The 22,408-nt window shown below is 37.9% G+C and overlaps 1 protein-coding gene and 1 long non-coding RNA gene across 2 annotated transcripts in view; one reads left to right on the top strand and one right to left on the bottom strand.

The window, feature by feature from the left end:
- The first annotated feature begins 2,425 nt into the window (after positions 1-2,425).
- LOC137876776 (uncharacterized) lies at positions 2,426-4,934 on the top strand. The gene is made up of 4 exons (XR_011103462.1): positions 2,426-2,538; positions 2,649-2,682; positions 2,772-3,206; positions 3,486-4,934. It is a non-coding gene; the product is annotated as an uncharacterized lncRNA (long non-coding RNA).
- Positions 4,935-9,132: 4,198 nt separating this feature from the next.
- gria3a (glutamate receptor, ionotropic, AMPA 3a) overlaps positions 9,133-22,408 on the bottom strand; it is a 65,243-nt gene continuing 51,967 nt past the window's right edge. The window contains 4 exon segments of the mRNA XM_068716312.1: positions 9,133-10,598; positions 12,825-13,073; positions 14,254-14,368; positions 20,123-20,370. Coding sequence (XP_068572413.1) covers positions 12,828-13,073; positions 14,254-14,368; positions 20,123-20,370 — 609 coding nt within the window. The 3' untranslated portion in view covers positions 9,133-10,598; positions 12,825-12,827.

Below are 22,408 nucleotides of genomic sequence, written 5' to 3'. Positions count from 1 at the left end.
ATTAACAAAGAGCCGTGACATTGTTTACTCGTGGCTGTTTTATTAATATTTGACAAACTATAGCATATTCATATAGGGATATTCAATTAAAATTCCAAAATGTCCAGATTGAGAAAATCTCCTCGTGCAAAGGTCCGGAAAATTACAATAATATCTAACTTGCGCTATTTAGTGCTATATATCTATAGATAGATAGATAGATTCAAGAAGTCTAGTAGTAGTAACGTCTCTGTGTAGTCAACAACTGTTAAATCAAATAAAGAAAGTATACATCAATTATATTTTAACAATAATTATTCTCAGTTTTCAAATTGAACTGGATGGATTATAAATAATACATAGAAATACATAAATAAATGTTCTTCTTTCAAGTAGAATAAGGGCTGGATTACAGAATAACTGAAAAATGTGCATCTTAAGAGGAAATGGTGCATAGTTACAAAATCATTTCACCTCAGGTTGATAGCAGGCCACCTCAAGGTGTCATTCAGAGAGAACCAGGACATTCTGATGTAGCATTTCAAAATTAAAGCCCTTCAAAATCGCATGCATGAACTAACGTCAAATCACATTCATGAGACAATTTGTCTAATTTCAGATTAGAGTGACACCTTGAGGTGGTCTGCTATCAACCTGAGGTGAAATGATTTTGTAACTATGCACCATTTCCTCTTAATAATCGTCACGGTCTCTGAACATATGAGACACAGTGGTTTTAAACTGTCCTTGGGAAGAATTAACCTATAAGAGTTTGTTCATTTTTGGTTAAAGACTCTGGTCTCTGAAATATCTTCTCTGACTCACGTAATAATGCTCCTGGTATGCTCTTTCCTGTCTCAGCCCCGTGTGTGTACATCTCACTCGAGTCAGGACACGTGTCAGAATACCCATATTTGATTGACTGAGCTGCATCACGTGATGTGATTTACAACACATGTAATTGGTCGGTTGGTTTCCTGGATCACTGAACGATTGCCGTAAAGGCTAGAAAAGCTGCGCCGGTTAAAATATAGGCGCTCCGTCAAAATGTAATAATTCTCAATTATTTATCGGTTTTAGGTCCAGGGTCTGGATACAACGGCATCTGGGTCCGCCCAGGCGAAAAAAAAAAAAGAGTACTTTTTTGTATTTAAAATATACTGACATTTTCAATTGTACACTGCAAATATACTATCAAAAAATTTTACTTTCTCTAAATATATAAAAAGTGTACAAAAGTTACACTTTCACCTATTTTCAAAATTCAACTTTTAACACACTTTAAAATAATTGTACTGTAGTATACTTTCAAGAAATATATTATAAGAAAAATATACTTTAAGTGAAAGTTCTGTGCAGTTACTTAAATGTACTTATTTGAACTTTGTTTTCCAACATATTTTTTTTTTATATTTTAAAATGTATGCTCTAAATTACCATTGAAACAAATGCACCGAATGCACATTTTTAAATTATTTTGATATCTTGCCGTTTTAGTACATCTTATTCATGCTTATATTTCGGTACATTATGTGTATATTTCTATCAATTATTATTGATTATGTGTATTAGAAGAATGATGCACCGAAAGCCCCTTTATAACCTTTCCAATTGTTTAAATTATCAAAATTGTATAAAGTACACAAATAGCTACACTCATAATCATTAAATAATATTTTAGTAAAGTAAAATGTAGCTGAAATGTATGAAATCAAAAGTGTATTCATTCAAACACATAAACATTACGTAAATATGCTTTAGTATAACCTGAATGTAGACAAATCAAGTAAACACTTGACTGAATCATCAAGTGAAGCTCTGTGTAAGGAAACGTCACTTCACCAACGTGACACGTGACTCTGAGCGTGGACTTGGCATTCTGATCAGATTCTGACTGACTGAGCAGGACCAAGTTAATAACATGTTATTTTAGAAGTATTTGTTTTACAAAGACGGATATGGTTCTTTTGACAATTATATTTGAGAGGTTGGTGAATTTAGGTTAGCACGTCCGAGGATGCTGAATGGCTATGAAGGTAGATTTGTGAGTTAGCACGAGCTAGCGGCTTTGGCGCCAGTTAGCATAGTTGCGCTGATTGTGAAATACTCTGGCTTCGTCGCGACGTTGCTTCCAAAGCAGAGGACCTTCGGTAGAGAACACTCTGCTGGTCAAGCTGCTTCCGCTCAGGCTGCGTGCGTCAATAGCTAACTTCCACCATGTGGCTAGTCGCATCGTTGTTCGCTAGCACTTGCTATCTGGCTCAGCACTAGCTAGAAACACCGCGTGAAAGGTAACAACGCTGCTTGTAGTGGACTGCGGGGCTTGTCGCAACACGCGCCTGATATTATGCTTCGTTTCACGATGCCCCGAGGCTTAACGCCCTTCTGCTGCTAATGGTTATCTAGGCTACCGCCGGTTATGCTAATGCCGCTCAGGCTGCGTCATTAACACAGGCTACCTATATTTTAACCGGCTGGCACCTGCTGCTCGAGCTCGGCACGAGCTAAACTAAATCAACAAAGTAGCTCACGTCTTGTCCAGGCAACCTCTCAATGTAGGTGAGTAACATGACATATGATGGCATTGATAAGTTCTATATGAACTAAGCCATAGTTTTCTGCAGAAATGTTGGCTCTATCTTGACCTTGTTATTTTTTTTCTGTTTTAGGTAGAATATGTGAATGGGCGTATGGGAATGTAAGGTGTGTGGAAAATCAGTATGAAGTAGGTATGAATTGCTTAAATATTGCAAGCTACAACAATAAAACATTTCTTTCACTGTTTCTTTCAGGTAAATGCAGAATTCATGCGTATAACCACTTTGGTCAAGCCACGTTCCTGGCACAGCTTGACAAATACACAGGCAACATAATGATGGTTGTCAGCCATAGAGGAGGAGCTGCTGGAAGGAAGATCCGGCTCGTCATATTCATATGTGAACAATATCTATCAATTCCTAATAGGTAGGTAAAGATCTTCCAACTGTATATTAATGTGTTCCATTGGTTCTCTCATATACAGCACACCTTGGCTGGCAGCACAGTGACAGTTTCAAAGAGGGCCTTCCTGCGGCTTAATCGATCATGCGTGACCCTTTTTTGCCAGGAGCTGGCTGCCCTGGTGTTCACAAAGGAGGTCCTTCCACTGTCCACCCTGACTGGGAAGTCTGGGAAAGTGGGACCTCCTAAAAGACAACTTGACGTTGCCAAAGTGCAGGCCAAAACAGGTAGGTAATTTGAGTCTTATGTAGACAATTTAAGGCTTCTGTGATTTCTAAAGCAGCAGGATCACATGTTCGTTGTAAACGCACCACCAGTGATGAAATATGTTTGACCTGCACTGGTAGGAATATTAGCATATCATATTGATATAGATCCTCAATGTTAATCCTGATTTACGGTTCAAAAAATAATATTGGTTCAACAGGATTTCCTGTGTAGTCAAAATAGAAGAAAATGTTGTATGAATATGCTGTGACATCATCTCTCGTCTCTTCTCTTAACAGACGCTGTTATTCAAGAGTTTCCGCAGACGAGTGCCTCGGACGTGCGAGCAGTCATCAGACGGAAGTGTAACAACGAGCAGTTCAACCAAAAGGGAACATAACGTGGATCATGGGAGGGGTGATCCGTTGCACCACTAGTTATTATGGTTATGTAAAGTTTTTATGGTGCTGGTCTCCCTTTGTGTTTTTTGTCCACTGTGAAAACTGTGGACAGTCTAAAACGCCACCAAATATAGATTGAAGCAGAATATTCTTTTAGATAAAAACATGTTTGGAATTTTAGAAATGATTGATTCTATTTATTTTCAAGAAATTCTCGAAATGTAATTTAAATGTATAATGAAATTTAACATTCTGGCCATTATGAAAGGCAACCAGTATGTAGAAAGAAAGCCTGGCACCCGCTGTGCACAGCAGCAGCAAAGCTGTCTGTGTAGACACAAGCTCCATGGGAGAGGCCGCTGTTATGGCCTGCTCACACAGGAAGTGTAGAGAAGGTGGAAGCTGTTTTTTTGCATGCAATGTTTCTGTAATCATTTGAATGCCAACGTTATGAATGATATTTTTTAACAATTCGGTGCGGCCCTACAAATTCCCCTTCATGAATTATGTTTGGTGAAGCAGAAACTTTTAGCAGTTTGGTTATTTCCTACAAACCGTCTCTTTTCACGCTGGGATGCCTCTTGGCAGAAGGAATAATATTGATGAACAGAAAAGGGCGCACACATCCAGCTTTGTGACTGCAGGCTACAATGTTGTTCCTCTTTTTTGCTTTATAATCAAATGGCAATATTTCCAACCAGTGAATGCATGTTTTTCACTAACGTGAGCCAAACCGCCTGCCTCAACCCTACATCTCCCTCACACAGACAGCACTGATGCTGCGGTGTGAGATTTGTGTCTTTAAGTGTTGCTATGTGTGCGTATCTGCATAGTATATTGTTCTCAATACGTTTTTTTCTTCTTCCTGTAACAAAATGTTATTGTATCCTAATTCTTAAGTCACACAGTTTGGGAGCATTTTTGTCTTCTCTGTAACTTATAATGAGGAGGAGGGTGGTGGACAAAAGCGTTACGGTATGTAGGCGTTGTTTAAAGAGACATACGATAATGGCAATACATCAGGCATGTCCACACATATGAAGAGACACCATCCCGGTCTGTCAGTGACAGGGGACACTCCGTTGAGGAAAACAAAAGGATTTCAAAATCTGGTTTAAGTGCTTGAGCCACGCCACGAAATCCCCTCACACACCCACTTCAGTAAGAAGATTGTTCCTCTATGAAAAGGAAAAGACTGACCACTCACTTCATCACGGGAGGAGTGAAGTAAACAAAGTTCTTTGCCTCAATATAATTAGCTTCTAATGTAAAACATGACAATAGGTACAGCAAAATTGCACAATTCAATGTATATGCTGCTATTAAAGTTAAAGTCAAACGATGGGAGACCTTGTATGACTCAGAATTAATGGCAGCATTTTGACTTGGTCTGCACTGTGATGTTGTTCCCCTTTTATGCTTTACATACAAAATTATGATGAAAATTTCAGCATGTTTCTTTTTTTGGGAGTGAGACTGGGTTGACCGGGTCATGTCACTCAGTTAATAGCCTGTTTAAGGAAAGAAACACTGTTGGATTGAAGCCCTGGGAGCGAGTGTGGGTGTGGGTGAGAAACCGATCCAGTGTTTTTGGCATCGGGCCATTTGTGTGGGTACTTATACTTATAGTGTATATACTTGAAGTGTTGTTGTAGGGTACTTGCTGCTGTAGATTTGTGTCTAATACTGCTGGTGTGCAGTGTCCTGTCTCAGCCTGTAGGGGGAGACAGATGGCTGTCAGTGTGATGACATGGAGGAGACGGATTTACATGCTGAGCTGGGAAACCTGACACAAACATGCAAATAAAAACACAAATAAACAGAAAGTATGTGGCAACATAGATATAGTACATCGCAGATGCCATGACAGATTGGAATTGTTAGAAATTATTTAAAAAAAAGGTATTACTCAAATATCCAAGGAGAGAAAAAGATGATTGCATTAACCTGAGGAAACCCAGGGTATCCCAAACAAGCTATGACATGGTCACATAAAAGGGGCGGTGCCTGCAGCATATGACCAATCGCATACATGGACAAGTCTACTGTCAGCAGAGAGCCATGTTTTACACATGAAGAGCAAACTATAATATTAGACAAATAGAAGTTCAACACATAATTGCAGCTGTCAAATGCAAGAACAGCTGGCAAAAAATGACAGTGTAAGTTAAAAAGTTATATATCACTAAAAATATCAAATATCACTGCCCATCTGCCATATCTAGAATAGAACTGACATATTATGACTGTGTTGCTTGGATGTGTTCTTATTGCATGTATGACAACTTTAGCCCTATTCTGTCAGCTGCAACCCCAGCAGTGTGAAATGGACTTGGGAGCAAATCAAAAATAAATGTAAAAATATAATTCAAAACAGTAAGTAGGCTTACTTTCATATCTTAAAACAAGAACAACGCTTAAGTGCTTCAGTCAGTATGTGTTGTAGGATATTGGTTGAAATGCTTTGACATTGCTGCAGCCAACAGAAAGCAACGAGAGGAGACAGGAGGGCTCCCTCCTACACAGCAGAAAGGCTACACTCCTGCTGAGGAGCTGACCCTCCCCTAATGGAAGGGGAGGAAAGAGGTGTCTCATCAGACCCTGGTGGATGTGGCAGCTCCCAACAGGCCACATTTGACCAGGTCAATGAGTCAGTGTTAAACTACCCAGTTTCTAATGAAACACAATTATATAATATACAAATTATTGTGAGAGTAAATAATAATAATTTAGTTTTTCTCTAGCTGATGTGGCTATACCTTCTCACCCCAGTGCGTCAAATCCCGCAGCTTGGTCGGTGCTCCTAAGCTTCAAACTATGATGCTCCACACGCCCCTAGCATCAGTTATGGAGTGTTAGGGACGATGTGTCAATATTCACTTGTTACCTGCATTGTGTCTTTTCAAAATAAATGTTTCCGTCTTCACAGGAAAACATAACCTTAACTTTTAGTTTCACACAGGGCACCAGCAGTGATATCCTGGCTGAAAGTCTGGTGTTGGTTTGACCCATGCACCACAACTCCCTCCTACCTTGTGTGGACTAATAAGGACAATGTCTTTATATTGGAGTCAATTGAAAGCCCGGTACAACATATACAGTGCTCTGTGTCAGACAGCTAGTACTGACCAAGCCATGGTATTTGAGGCATTGGGAGTGAGAACAGACTGGATGGGGAGACATTGGTGTTGCCACCGCCCGCTGACCCGCTGCCCACACAGAGGTAATAATGAAGGCAACCTGCCGCATACACCTGTGGCTGCTGATCATGGATTAAATAGAACATTTACATTCTTAGGTGGAGGCTGTAGATGACGAGGTTGTGTCCGTATGCTCAGAGCATGTTAAACTTGCACTGATTTAGTCCCATAATTATTGAAATAGCCTAACAGTTGTATTAACGTCTGTATGTAGTCAACAACTGACAAGATCAATTTAATGGTGACTGCAACACTTGGCACACCCGCGTTGGTGACCGCACGTCACGTAGATCCCTCGGTGGTGTATCACCTATTAATCCTCTATTAAAAGATTGGCAAGCTATTATTATAGCTATTATATACCTATTATAATATTATATTATAAAATTATATAGTTCCGTCAAGTAAATCAGAAGTTTGGCCAGTGTGGTTGAAACTTGCATCACCTTCATTCAAGAAAAGTCCCTTGGGACCATGCTCTAAAGTATGACTTTTTATGACACTGTATGTGACATACTCCACTACTTTTTCGAGGGATCTTATACAATTTTTTTATGACATGCTCTGTTATTTTTTTATCGCATACAATACGTATTAAGGACTGTAACTATTTTTGTTAGTTTTTCTTGGCATTTTATACAATTCCATTAATTTATTCTTTTTCATGAAACTTTTTTGACCATGACTTTTGGATGATTTGTTGACATACTACACTATGAGATTTGTTACTTTTTTTATTTTTTTACTATACTGTTATATTTCTCTGACTTTTTGACATACTATGTTGTTTTTTGACATACTATGCAATGAATATTTTTGACTATTAAGGGGTTTTAATAACTTCGTTGGCATACTATATTATGACTTTTTTTAATAAACTAACAGTTTATTAAAAAAATAAATAAACTATTTTAGTTAATAAACTAAACAGTTTTTTATAACTTTTATAACCTACGAAACACTTAACCCCTCTCCTATTCTCCTTCTCCATCTGTATGAATTCATGTCCCATTAATGTATGCTGCTTACTTGCCTTCTTCCCCAGAGTCTGTGCTTTGCTTTTCGCAGGTTTCCATGGATTCTAGTTGCACCTGGACGTGCTTCACACCCACTGATACTATTATTATAATTAGTCATGCTTCTATCATGGGCTACAAGGTGGTGCAAAATTGTCATGTGTGATAAATTGAGTATTACTTTTTTATGACTTTTTCCAACAAAACAAAACTACAACAATGATTTTTATTTTTAGAAATACTATATTATGACTTTTTCAGAATTGTATCACCATACTAGTCCATGACAGTTTTTAGGACTTTGCTGGCCATACTATACTGGGATTTTCTACCACATTTTGTATTATGACTATTTCAGACTTTTATATTTTATATACAATGATTTTTTTTCGACATACCATAGAATTACTTTTTATTACTTTTTTGACATGCTTTTTAAAGATTTTGTTCAACATGCTATATTATCATTTTTTAATGATGTTTTTTCGACATAAAATAGAATAAATTGTTTTGGACATACTATACTATGTGATACTACTTTCCATGGCGTTTTTTCGACATGCTGTATGTACTATGACCTTTTTATGATTTTTTTCGACGTGCTATATTATGACTTTTTCATGACGTTATTCAACATGCTTTACTATGATTTTATTCAACATTTTATACTATGAATATTTTACGACTTTTTTCGACATGCTTTACCATGACTTATTTATGACTTTATTCAACTTGTTTCAAACGTCTCACTAACACTAACACAGTAACTTGGTGACTTGAAGGAGTCTAGACAGGTTAAAGCTATGTTTGGTAGAAAAGGCAACGACTTCTGGACACCAGGATGTCTTAAACAATTCAACTGTTTCCGCCAGATTTTGCCTGGCGTTAACCTACCAATGGTGGAGAAAGTATGCTAGTACTAAAGTACAATACTTGAAGTAAATGCACTCAGTGGTCCTCTGATGAATTGATGTTTTGTCATAACATCAATGTAAATATAAATACATCTGGGTATTTATTTATTTGTTCACTTATTTAGAACAATCTGATCTGCAGCATGTTTCTCACTGGAGATTCTTTCTCTCAAATCATACATGTCAATACAGTGATTACTTTCATTTGCCAAATAATGCAATCAATGCATTTGAGCAAATTCCTTCAAGGTCTTCATTACATAGCCTATGTCATGAGTCTGGACAGATATGGATATAAATGGGTTTCCATACTAACATGACTAGAGAAAAGTTCAGTTTCTCAATCCAACAGCAAGCACGTCTGTGGAAGTCATTATGTTAAACAATTTGTCCAAATGATGAAAAGTGCAAAAAGTGAATATAAACCTGCTTTTATTAAGGAAATGTAATAAAATCCTTTGTACATGTCCTCTCCTCAGAGGTTCATTGTGTCCATACATGCAACTCTCATGGTTGAGGTACTGTTACAAATGAACTGGAAGAAAACTAAAACAAAAAAGCATCAAATGCCATTATGGGCCTTTAAATTAAACCAGGATCCATTTCGAGTTGCTATCACCAAATGCACATGCACTTTATCTGGGGGGGGGGGGGGGGGGGGGCTGGAACGTCTGACATATTAAACAAATGTAGGCGTACATGGTTTGTAGCTTTTGTAGGATTTTTTCCATCCGTTTATAAAAAGTTCACTTGTACAAACAGACAAACGTTTCATTTGTAGCTCTTTCCTCAATGTACAGTTCACCTTCTGCATAATGCATAGACACAGAAAGCTCATCACAACCAAAAAAGCTAGGTGTGTTATCATTTACCAAAAAATGTTGAGATTCACAGCTGCAGATACTGCATTTACATGAGAACGGCCTCTAAGTGTGTACAAAGTGTAAACCATAAGCTCAGTTAAACCATTTGAATATGCTGTCACATAGAAAGGGGTCACTCTCATAGTCTCTAAAGGATTTATAATGCTTTTGATTTCAACAACATGGCACTAAGTGATTAAAAGCGGACCTCATTTCAATAAAAAATGGTCTTGTTTCCAGATAGTGGCAGTTGAAACAAATGCAGTCTCACATGGTTGATTTAAAAGAAGCATAGTCAGTTGTATATAATGTCCAACAGGCTTAGAAAAAAACACCACCTAAGCAGTTTCAGATTACTCTAGTTTCATATTATTGATGTTTTCTGAGTTAAAACAGGGGTACAATGTTGTCACTTTAATTGATGCTTTACCATATTGATTGATGCTTGTCCTAAATATTATGAAACTAAAAATATTCTTATAGTAAAACAAGAAAAATGACTTTACTCCACTAAATATAACATTCATCCAACTTAAAATTTCACCACTGAAATATGCCTGTAAAGTATTCAAATGACTTAATAAGTACTACAGGATGTTTTGATTGCAAATCATGGCTTTTTTTCTTCTTCAACATAGAAAACAACTGAAATTACAACAGTTCATCTAATTGTCATTTGAAGCACTGTTTTGCCCTATAGTTCCACAGATTTTTTTGTTTATATATTTTTTCAAGTGAATTCAATTTAGATTGCATTGCCATGATGCCAAAATGCTCCATAAGGCACTACAAGAGACAAGTCTTATGCTTCCAGAAGAAAAAGTCCTGTTGCAACATTGCCCTCTGTTAGTGTGATGGGCCTCACAACCCGAATGAGCACTTGTTGACTTGTAGGCTTGTGTCCAAGCTGATGACAAAGACGGCTGCTGCCTCCAGGCTGCCAGCCTCGGGGTGTCGGGGTCACACAGAGTGGCTGTTTCAATCCAGACGCACCAGTAGGAATCAACATGTTTCACCTCTGCAAAAAAGATGTGCAAAGGATGAAGAAACAAGGCATGCTGGGAAGTCTGCTCATATACTGGTCATGTTGAGTGACCCCTTCAACTCATCCTTTCATATTAATACACTTCAAATCAGAACAACTCATGTTATAAACTAGAAATGAACTATCATATATTTACGATAAGGAACAGTGTGTAACATTTTGGGGGATTTATTGGCAGAAAAGGAATATAATATTAATAACTATATTTTCATTAGCGTGTAAATACCTGAAATAAAGAATCGTGTTTTTGTTACCTTGAAAAAGGCCATTTATATCTACATAGGGATGTGTTCTCTTCCACAGAGTCCACCATTATGCACCGCCATGTTTATACAGCAGCCAAGAATGGACAAACCAAACACTGACTTTAGCGAGAGCATCTGCGTTTTTGCATTAGGGGTCCGTGGGGCACGGCCCCACCAGAGGCGCTGTTCAGAGGGCTTTTCTCTCTATCAGACACAATAATGACAAACTCAACTTTGTCTACTTCATAAAAATTTTGCAATTTTTTAAATCATATTCTGAATGAAATCGCTTCTGTAAAAACATTTTGCTTTGTATTGTATGTACATTTTTCTTTGTGCCTGTTGCCGCTTGCTTGTTTCCGCTTGGTGGGGCACGACAGAACTACTGCACATACTCACTCCCAGCTCTGGACCCACAAACCATATGCATGTGTATGAGCAAGTTCAACGTGAACTTTCAGATCGTGGCTGGGGCCTGATGGCCAGGGCCCCTATAAGCATCCCATTGGTTGATTTTAATGGTGCAAGGGTTTACACGTCTTGCTAGCTAGCTAATGACAGACTGATATTGTACTTACATTAACGTTACAACAGTAGTGATGATTCGTGTGAATAATTTAACTACAGTAGTATTTAGTACTTAACCCCTGGAGCAAAAATTGGAAATAAAATGTTTGTGACCACATCGACCAGATGACTTGATCATATCTTAAGAAGGAAAAGATAAAAAAAAAAAAGATCATTAAACCACGCGTGGTTCAAAAGGAAAGCTTAGTTAACTGCTAGCATTTTTTTTTTTTAAAAAAGCCCTGTTGTGCTTTTCATGTCTTCTTTTCGGAGAGGAAACTGTCTGGACCACAAGTGGATTTAAAGACTTGAAACATCTTTCAGAAAGGCTGTGGATAATGCCATCAAGGTATGCTTGGTGGGTACAACAAATGTTGCCTCTCAGCTTGACGGTGTTTACAATGTTTACAAGGATGAGGTTGCTCAACAGCTGGCAAATGCACCTTTAGTTGCTGGCGATGAGGAGGCTATTTGATGTTGAGAGATCTTCAACATTGTGGTGGTTCTATATGTTGGTATGGTAAGATATGTCGTCAGATCTTCATTGTGTGCATTTACATAACATTATTCGGCTGGAGTTTTGTCATCTCTGCTGTTGGTGATACATTGGTCACAGCAATCGCAGTGTCTCCCCTCTCTCACTTGCGCACAGTTTTTTGGTTGTGAGAGTATGGCTCAATGTGATATATCTATGGTATGTTTGGATTGCATCATCAAATTTTCTCGTATGAATATTGTGTGGCCCCACCAAAATTTTCATACCAAAATCGCCACTGAGCGAGAGCCTTACGAATTTTTACGATAACTTAAGGTAGGGATGGGTTCAGAAACCCGGAATTAAACGGGCCCCGGTACTAAAGTATTAAAGACCAGAGTATTGATAAGCCCTGATGTTACTGGTGTTTTTTTATCTTTACTTTTTAATGTTTTGGTGTCATTCATTATCATGCCACAACACACATCTCCTCCGCTCTTTCTGTCAGCGCTGAACTCCTTCAACTGTACACACACAAACACACAAACAGAGTTAAGTCAGCGAGCAGAAAGACGGTGGTGCAGACAGTGAAGTGAACCAGGCAAAGTAAAGAATACTCTAGTTAGAGTAAAAGGCCAATAATTACAACAATAAATCTGCTCAACAAGCATGAACATGTGAACAACAGCTAAACTTAACACTGTTGTTCTTTGAAATTGAGGGGAGAGCGGAGGGGTATTTAGTTTGTTGTAATCTGCAACTCACCACTAGATATTACTATATCTTACACACTGTTCCTTTAAGTTCATGATAAAAGATTAGTGTATTCCACTAGATTTACTTAAGATACTACTACTAAGATACCAAATGTTTAAACAGACACAGACATGGAAGCAACAGCAAAGGACATACCCTTTAGATCTTAACACTCTCTGTCCCGTACACGTTGTAGCCTTCACGATACGTGGCAAAATTCTGGGTGTTTGCTGGAGGGGCTGGCTTAAAGTTTTGGGCATTCTTTGCCAGCTTCAGTCTTTTGGTTTCTTGCCGTGACTTATAGCAGAACTCTATCAAAGCCACGGTCATAGCCAGGCCAAGCCCTCCGACCAGAATATAGAAGACTCCTGCCACGTTGCTCAGGCTTAGTGCACTTGTCTTGTCCTGGGGGAGGTAAAGACCACCGTTAAGACTTTTTTAACTGGCACTCTGAGTCTGACATCAAACAACATGTACACCCATACCAACACAATGTACATCCTGCTACGCTATGACTACACAGTTACTCAGAGGAGGCTGCTGATTGCGTCTACAAAACCCTCTGAGATATAGTTGCCTAATTCAGTCTACAAGGGAGATAAATATGAACAACTTAAATGTGTCTAATTCCTCCTCTCAAGTTATTTCTACCCTTAAGAGCTGGGAAGGTGAATGTAGACAGAGTTACTATCTATCCTGCTTTATGGTCTCTTTACGAGACCATGTCTAGAGGAAGGTGGTCGTGGTCGTACAGGTCTAGATTAAAACCTCGATTCACTATCATAGCTGCTCAACTTCAACACACTGCATTTGTACAATCAAAGAGGCAAGCTGTGGAGGGTGAATTGAACCATTTTGCTGCTGTTAAAAGCCAAACAGTGATATTGAAATTAATTTATGTGAGTTTTACCATTTGCATGCCAACCATTGGGGGCATTTTGTTTTAAAGGCAATAAATTAAAAATGTCATATCTAAAAAGTCAGTGGCTTATAAACTTCTTTACATCAATTAAAGATGTAAAAGAAAAAGTTCCTTACTCTGACACTCCCATCTATGAGACATGACTTTTAAATACTACCTGACCACTTTGTGCTCGGATGGTATTTAAAGGTCAGTTTGGACTTTGTCAGAATAAGGATAAAACTAGCCGGTCATATTGGAGTTAATAGACTCTGTTTGCATACAAATGAACAACATCAACAATAAACTAAATTTTAATAAAGGTTTGGATGAAAAAATAGCAGTATAATGGTTTCAATTTTATGATTCAACTTTTAAAAAATTTGATGGTATGAATAAAAATAGTGTGTGATCATGCTGCAATTTTACAAATCTTGATTTGTCTAAATACAAAATGAAGTCATGTTAATGTCATGAATTATGATCAAAGTGTAAAGAAATTAGAGTATGTGTGAAGTAAATCTACTTTTGAATGTTTTCCACATGCTATTCTGCAAGTGTTCAGATATTTAATGTCCTGACCAACATGTCTGGGAAAATTAAATACGCTTTAGATGTTTGCATATGAACATTTAGGTCAAAATGCACTTTTCAATCAGTATAAAAAGACCTGCAGCGACTGACCTTACTTCCAGAGTCCTTGGTTCCACATTCACCCTTATCGTACCACCATTTGTTTTTCAGCTTGTCTAAGATGCCTTGTTCACTGAGTTTCAATACTGCAAGGTTTACAGGAGTTCTTCACGTGGGAAATAACATAAATAACATTTTATTATGTTATTTTATGTTATTAAACTTTTTAAACTACTTTATACTGTACAAAGCGATAGAGTAGGGTCCTGGCCAACACATCACAAATAGCAAGCAACACTACAGTATATATATATAGATATATTTGTAAATATATGACCTTTCATAATCCATGACTACCCTAGCATGCCAGACCCCACCTATATCGCTTTGAGTAATCGGCACACACTGATCACAAGAGGAGAAAAGATTTAAACTTGCAATATAAAGCAGCTGCTGCATAGCTTTCAAAGAAAGAAAGAAAACAGAGGCAGTAATTGCTGAGGGCACTTTTGTTTTGCTATGGGCGGGCTTTTTGATGTTTAGCAAGGTGGATCTAACAGGAACCCTTTCTTGAGTAACAGACTAATTAATTTCATTTCAAAATCCTTTCAATTTCATTAGAAGCTATAGGCTAATGTCCCACAAAACTCCCCACACAGAGAAACACAGCTAAGGGTGTTTTTGAATTGTTACGAGCCAAATGAGGTCAAGAGAATTTGGTTTTAAGAGTCTCTGAACCAAATCCCTGATGAGGGGAGTCATAGTTTGGGTTCCTTTGTTTTGCAAGACATTAGGTTCAATTTCCTTGACTGATAGATTTCCATGATTATTTCCTTTCAGAAGTAAGATCAGTGTTTGTAATCCAACATCATAAAATATATTGTATTCACCACTGTGTTCTTTGAGTGTCAAAAATAATACAAATAATGTTTTCTGATTATTTATACAAAAGAAAAAGAAAAACCTAAACATTAACAAGTCAGGCATGATGTTCGGTGGATGATCTGCAGTCCTGTTCTCCAGTCAGAGCGCTTTGGAAGGCAAAGTGATGATGATTTTGTTTGAGTATTTAAAAGTAGAAACTCAGATCCATGAATTAAAATGCATCTAACTATAATTTGTCAGATGCAGCCTCGTCACTACTGCAGTGTCTGCTTTTTGACTCTTCTTGGCGGATGGGCAGAGTGGAGGGAGAGATTTGAGCATCAACTTGGAACTTAATGGTTGTTACGCTTTATGAATCAAGCTCAATGCAGTCATGATCCTACACATAGCATCTGTAATTCTATTATTTAGACAATGACACATTTTGGATGCTTACTCTCTGTGTTGTTATGATGCCTTTTGGAAACACTATGAGGATGAATTGCAGACATAAAAAGCTTTCAAGTGGGGGGTTACTTCCATTTCAGAGCAACAGCTAAAAGTCAACAGTTGTTCATAATAATTCTGTTTAAGGGTACCGTATATATATCACAAAATAACTAAAAATAACTTTAATTAAAGCTAATTGTTGATGAGCATCTATTGACTTCTATCTTGTTTTTGTCTGTGGCAGCTGCTCTGTAGCTGACTCTGACCACTGATCTGCCTGAACATAGAATAAAGCCTCAGTTATTGAGTCTGTGAATTTACATTCATTCTCCTCAGTTTAATAACTTTTAGTGACATAAAAATAAATAACTACAGCTGTTTAAAGCTTATGGCTGGTTGTGATCGGATAATGTCTACCCTGTCCCACAGCATTGTGGGTAGGGTAATTTACTCTACTGACTTGTCTTTTCTTGTTATTACAAATTATACATTGACATTCTCTAAGCTGCTGGTCATCAGATAAAGGTCTCAGATACACCACCAGGTGGTGACCATGGACTTCTAAATAATACACGGATGAGCACTGTCCAGGTTCAGTTTAGAAACATTTAAATATTTCCCTATTTAAAACAGAAAAATGTTGTGAAATGCAGCGAGATAAAACAAGTTGATTTTAAATTGCACTAATGCTGAAAGTGAAATCTTAAGGACCACAGTTCAGGCCCACTGAGCAAAACATATCAACGATACTGGATAGTAAGTCACATACAGAATATACTGTAGTATGTATGTGGATCTGCCAAGAGAACATCCTCCTCTCAGATTTCAACACTTTTCTAAACTTCATAGTCAGTAATCTGTTTACTTGTAATTGAAAGTCTCTTTCTGCGTACATAATCTTAAAAATGTAACCTTAATGGCAGAATATATAGGAAAATATATAAGTACTAGGTACTAAGGTCATTAGGGAACTCATGTTCAAGACATAAACACACACACACACACACACACACACACACACACACACACACACACACACACACACACACACACACACACACACACATTACTGTCATACTGTCAATAGTTACCAGCACCAGCATATAGCAGTTCACATCAGCCCCCTCAGCCTGTCTTCTCTCACTTCTGCATTATCTCTGGTGACGGTCTGATTATGCAAAGGCTCTTAAATTATGCATCCGGTTGACCAATCAGATTTCATTCAAATCTGGGAGTATTTAACATAATTTTCTCCAGGAAGCAGATAGATGTATCTAATCTGAAGTGCCTTGATTCTCTCAAGGTCAAAAGTTAACACTACTTACTGACTAAAAATGGCCAATAACTTAAAAAACCTGCAACTTATATGACTGTAGGAAATATGATTTCCACTGCATAGGACCTTTAAAAGAGAGGTCTGATCTAAATCACAATCTATGAATCCCAAACTCTGATTAAGAACAGAAGGTGGAGATAATATCGAGGACACCTGTGCAATCTATTGCAATGCAATGCAACAGCTAGTGCTATAAATATTATATTTGTAAAGTTTAATAAAATAATAATGTTAAGTTGAACGGTATTAATTCACCTTCATAGTAATCTTTTGGGGTCGTAGTTTGTGTTGTTGCAGTATTACCTTGCATCTTATGAGACCAGTAAGCTTCATAAAGATAGTCTTTATTGGCGTGTTGTAATTTGATACATTATACAGGTGTTTCTTTTATTGTGTCCATCCCCTGTAAGTGTTTGTCTTAACCTTTGCTCCATCTGATTTAAGTCATATCAAAACTTCCTCTTTTAGTCTGTCTGCAAAACAAGAAAACAGCATCTAAAAACACTCATGACCACAAAAAATAATCCACATGAAAAAAAACATGCACAATACCGAGTCATATGGCCAAATTAGAACGTAAATCACATACTATATGATGTCAAATTAAATAAACATCACACAGTATGAACAGAAACAGATTTGTTTTACATCATCCAGCTTTGATTAATGAAACGGTTGTAGATATGCAACTTTACGTTCTGTCTGGAGTTTTGTTTGGTTTAAAATATCTCCATTGATGAAATGTTGAATTTGATTTCAGCAGCCAAATGACAACATGACATTGATTTAATGTTATGCTGTGAATGTCATACTTTCTCAGTGGTAGTTACATACAATATATTTCCATCTCATTGTGTAATTACCCACACCTGCATTTCTGAAAGTGAAATAAGGAGAAAGAAATGTGGCAGTCAGATTTTGTGTTACACTGATCATCTACTCTCTCTAACCGAGGGATCGAGGCAAATTGCCAGTGAGAGGAGACGGCTTCTTTGTGTTATCCCACCGGTAGTATCCATGTCCTGCTCACTCAGGAATGGATGACTAGAGTCAATAACAGCAAAGTTTGCCCCGTCCCTTTTCTCGCAATATGCCAAGTGTACTGTGGTCATGGTACAAGCTGAAGAGCAGAGGCAGAGATGGATCCACAGTTGAGGGCTATTACTGTGCCCTGAAACACAAAGATCAGGGGCCTCATTTATAGAAAGGTTGTACAACAGATTTGATTGAAGAAATTCTCATCAGAAAAAGGTCCCAACTGTTCTGCAGAGCTGACCCTGATGTGCACAGTTTTAAAATGGTGTAAATAAAGATAGATTATGTGCACACAGAATGAAAAAGTAAGACAGGCTTTACAACAATAATAAGTTAAGTTTTTCTACATTGTAACGCCACTTCTTTGTTTCAAAACAACATTTAAAGTGAGACTATGTGACTTTTAAAAGAAAAAACAACTCTTCTTCCACTTACAAATTAAAAGTTAAATTTATAAGCAATACATCTCAGCCCTACTTCAATAGATACAAAATACAAAATTAAAACCAAAAGTAAAACACACCAGAAAATTTGACGCACCATTGTCCTGTAATTGCCACTTGTGGCCACAGTGGCTGCTGCGTAGCAAAAGTAGCATGGTCTCACTTTAAGGTCTGATTGCATCTTTACACACTTACAGTATTTGTACATCAGTTTTATGCTCACTGTGAAAACAATATCTTATTACAAAAGTGAGATTCAATTCAAATCCTCTTGTACAAATGGAGCCCCTGGTCATATCTTACACTCTATTACTGCAGGGTTTACCAGGTCAGGGTGGCCATGGATAGACTTTGACTGGCCTTGGACCAAGACCAACCAAAGGTTTCTTTCGATGAACGGATGTTGGACAAAAAAGTTTGGACCGTTAGTTGTCAGTCTGTCATTAGAATTCTCACGTTTGCCTGCGATGCTTAGTCCCCTCAAGACAACGCTGTTCCCCGTGCCTGCCCTAACACCCAGGCGGCAGATTGGATAGGTCATACTGTACATTGTTCCATTTGGAGATATAAACTGTGGAATAAGATTAAACCTTTCAGGCATTAGTTTGCCACATATGAAGATATAAAGCTGCCATGTTGACCTGTAGAAATAAAAAGCAGAGGGAAAGATGGTTCCTGTCTTTTATAACTACAGGTCAAAAATACAGAAAACTACTCTGTCACAAAGACAATATTAAGCACTTAATAATCTGATCTTCCTCTGTCCTACTTCTGCACTTTGCTTTATCTCACACTATTTTCCTTTTTCCTTCTCCATTAGCCAAGTAAAGGGTTCCCAGTTGATCACAGTTGCAAAAAATGTAAAATTAAACTTATTCATCTGTAACTTATTGTCAAATATTTGGGCCCAAACACTAATGTCAGTGTGACGCCAGCCTTGCCGATTACTCTGTTCTAGGATACCCAACTTTGGTGACATTGAGGCTGACCTTAGAGTCACCTCCCCCGCTGCCGCACTCTCCCTTGTCGTACCACCATTTGTTTTTCAATTTGTCCAAGAGGCCTTGCTCATTCAGTTTTAACACTGCCAGGTTAACAGCATTTCTTGAAACGATAAAACATAGCTTGTAAGAAAATGAACAGGTCCGTGAGAAATCTAATATAGAATATTAGTAAAAAATTGTGATAAATATCAATGGTTCATAAAGGGGAGCACGGAAGGGACAAATTGGTAAAGAATTTCACTGGTGTGGAAGGGTAAGAAGCATTGTTACAGCAAAGAAAATGTTAAATATTAGAGAGGTGGCATGGAGGGTTACATTGCTTGTAACTGAAGTGTGCGGGATGGGGACATTCTGTCATTGTTGAATTAGAAATAAGAACATCCAGCATGCAACTTAACATTTATCACAACTGACAGACCAGCATTGTAACTAGCAAAAAACAATGCAAAAGGGCACCAGAGAAACCAGGAGGGAGGAGAGGTTGAAGGGCAAAACAAACAAAGATTGGGAAAGGTGACACATCGACATTCAAATGGATTTAGTGATAGTGACTAATATACCATTAACCTTAAGAGAAAGAAGAAACAGAGACACAAACCAGATAGATAGGACAGAACAGAAAATGTCTGAACGTGTTGATTAAACTCATAATACTGTTCACTCATTGATGCACTTGGAGAAAAAAAGAAGAATTAAGGAGTGAGGAAGAAGAGAATGGCAAAAGGAGACATCAGGGTAGGTGGAATACTATAACAACATTGAAGATATTGTTATATTATCCCACCCACCCTAATGCAGAGCCTTTAGGTGTGGCCACACCATAGCCCTTAGAGTCGAGGTTGCCGCCCACTTTCATGGTGTCACATGGTTTCCGCTGCTCTATGTACTCGTTCATTGTGGATTCGAGTAGAAAGGCGAACTTGCCCTTCGACTTTCGTACTCTGGCAACCCCGTCTGGTGTTGTTTTGGCAAACACTGAGGGTTCAGCTGATTTCATGTATGACCACATTTTCTCATAAACTGCTATTTTGGAGCGCTGCATTTAAGAACACAGAGAAAAGACAGAAACAGTTTAGTTATGCACTTAACACCGACAACCATGATAATATAATGAGCCGCTGTGGGTTTGAGTAAAAGGAAGGGTTCATTTTGGGAAATACGTACATGAGCAGATTGATACCACTCTGGGGAGAGTGGTATCAATCTGCTCATCTACCCCACAGAAAGAAAGAGAATAAGCGTTGTTTCCAAAATGTCAAACTGATCCTTTATGGCAACTCTGGATCACATGGAAAATAACTGCTGCTTCACTTCCTGGCCACGCCCCAGTCCACCATGACAATAGCGCCTGATGTGACACCGCAGATTGGGGCATGGCCAGATGTGCAATATGCTTAAAGATTTCCCCACATAGAGGGCAGTGCACTGACCGTTTTCTGCATCTTTTAATTCAGAGTAGATTCACCCTTTAAATAAAAAAATAAATAAAAAATGCAGCAGAGTGGGCTTTTTGCCAGCAGCCTGAAGTCTGACAATCTGGCAGCTCAGCAGAAGCAAAATGCAGGCCATGTTTTGTATCAATATTAACAGACAGAAGTGACCTCCTCCTCTTCAGTTTGTGTACGTACCAGTAGGTCACAGCTGGAGTCATGATTTAAATATGCTAAGTCATCAGTCCAGTCGATTTGACTACTGTGCTTTAGCAACACTTTAATCTGTGTAATTTTAATTTAAACTATTGTTGATTAATATGTGATGATGCTAAATATCATACATAACCACCTGTGCAGGTTGTTTCTCTCTTCTTATATCTTTCTGGTACACCTTGCTTTTTTAAAAGCAGCTGACAGATTATGTTCACAGTTTTCCCCATTGTATCCAAATGACTTCAGAAATAAGGAAAATAATGTCTGCTGTTAAAGCTGTTCTAATTAGTTTTTTCTTTTAAGTTTCTACATTTCTCAAAATGTTAATGTTTTTCCTACAATTTGGTATTCCACATCATTGAAAACCAATCAATCTTATAAAAAGATTAAAACCACCAATGATTAATTATTGTTATAATATTAAGTTATTACTGCATAGTCATCGGTTCTGACATGATATTCATGAATACACATTAAAGCCAAACCATATAGTTTGTGTTATTTGTTGTTTGACAGTAATGGCACTGTCTTTCACACATTTGACCTGCGTACTCCGAGACCGATGGATTCACCTCTGGTGCCCAGTCAGCTGCCAGCTGGAGCAGCTACAGACATGCACAGCACAGCCCTGCACTGACACTCAGTACGCTGCTAAAAATGGCCAGCGAGAGGCTGATTGCTGGTCACCGGGGAGCTGGAGTACACAGCTGTCTACAATAGAAGGGGAAGAATAGAGAAGCTGCAGCTAATATGACCTTCTGCTGAGCTCGGTGAGGGAGAAGCGCTTCGGAGGAAATTTTGAGTTTAAACTTTTCATATTTCTACATCATGATTGTGATTTGGGCATTACAAGTTCATAATTGCTCGGGCAAATGAGGGAAGTACGTAAATGTGTGAACGAGGATTTGACGTCAGACCTCCAAAACTCTGGAGCAAGTTCTTATTTACATGACGTTATATTTTCATTGTATCATTTATTGATGATCTTATATATTTCTTATTACCAACACACTATATTTGGAATTTGAAATGGAATATTTTTCTGATTATCGTATTCCGTATTGCTTTATTTATTTATTTATTGTCCTTGATAACCGGGCCCTAGAGCCTGTATTTACTTGCTTATTTTGAAGTATTTATTATACAGAAATCAAGTGTGCATGACTGGTTTTATCCAGATTGTGTGTTCAGTAGTTGTGTGAGTCAGTCCCACGTCACATATGGTAAGGGAAAATAAAGGAAAACCTCAGAGCGAATTGACAATCTAAGTCAGCTTGGTGGTGTGTACGGCTGTGTTGTGTAAATAATTCACCGGAGATGTAATGGATTGTGGGCTCAGGCTAGTAAATGAATCATTCTTGACATATGCACGATTTCAGTTCAGTTGAGTGTTCATGTAAACACTCTTAACATGACAGTAATAGGTGA

This window comes from Cebidichthys violaceus, unplaced genomic scaffold (assembly GCF_023349555.1).
Source record: "Cebidichthys violaceus isolate CVI_PGR_0920_01 unplaced genomic scaffold, fCebVio1.0.p SCAF_20, whole genome shotgun sequence".
NCBI lineage: Eukaryota > Metazoa > Chordata > Actinopteri > Perciformes > Stichaeidae > Cebidichthys > Cebidichthys violaceus.
Note: the sequence above shows the minus strand (reverse complement) of the source record. Positions and strands in the feature narration are given on the sequence as shown.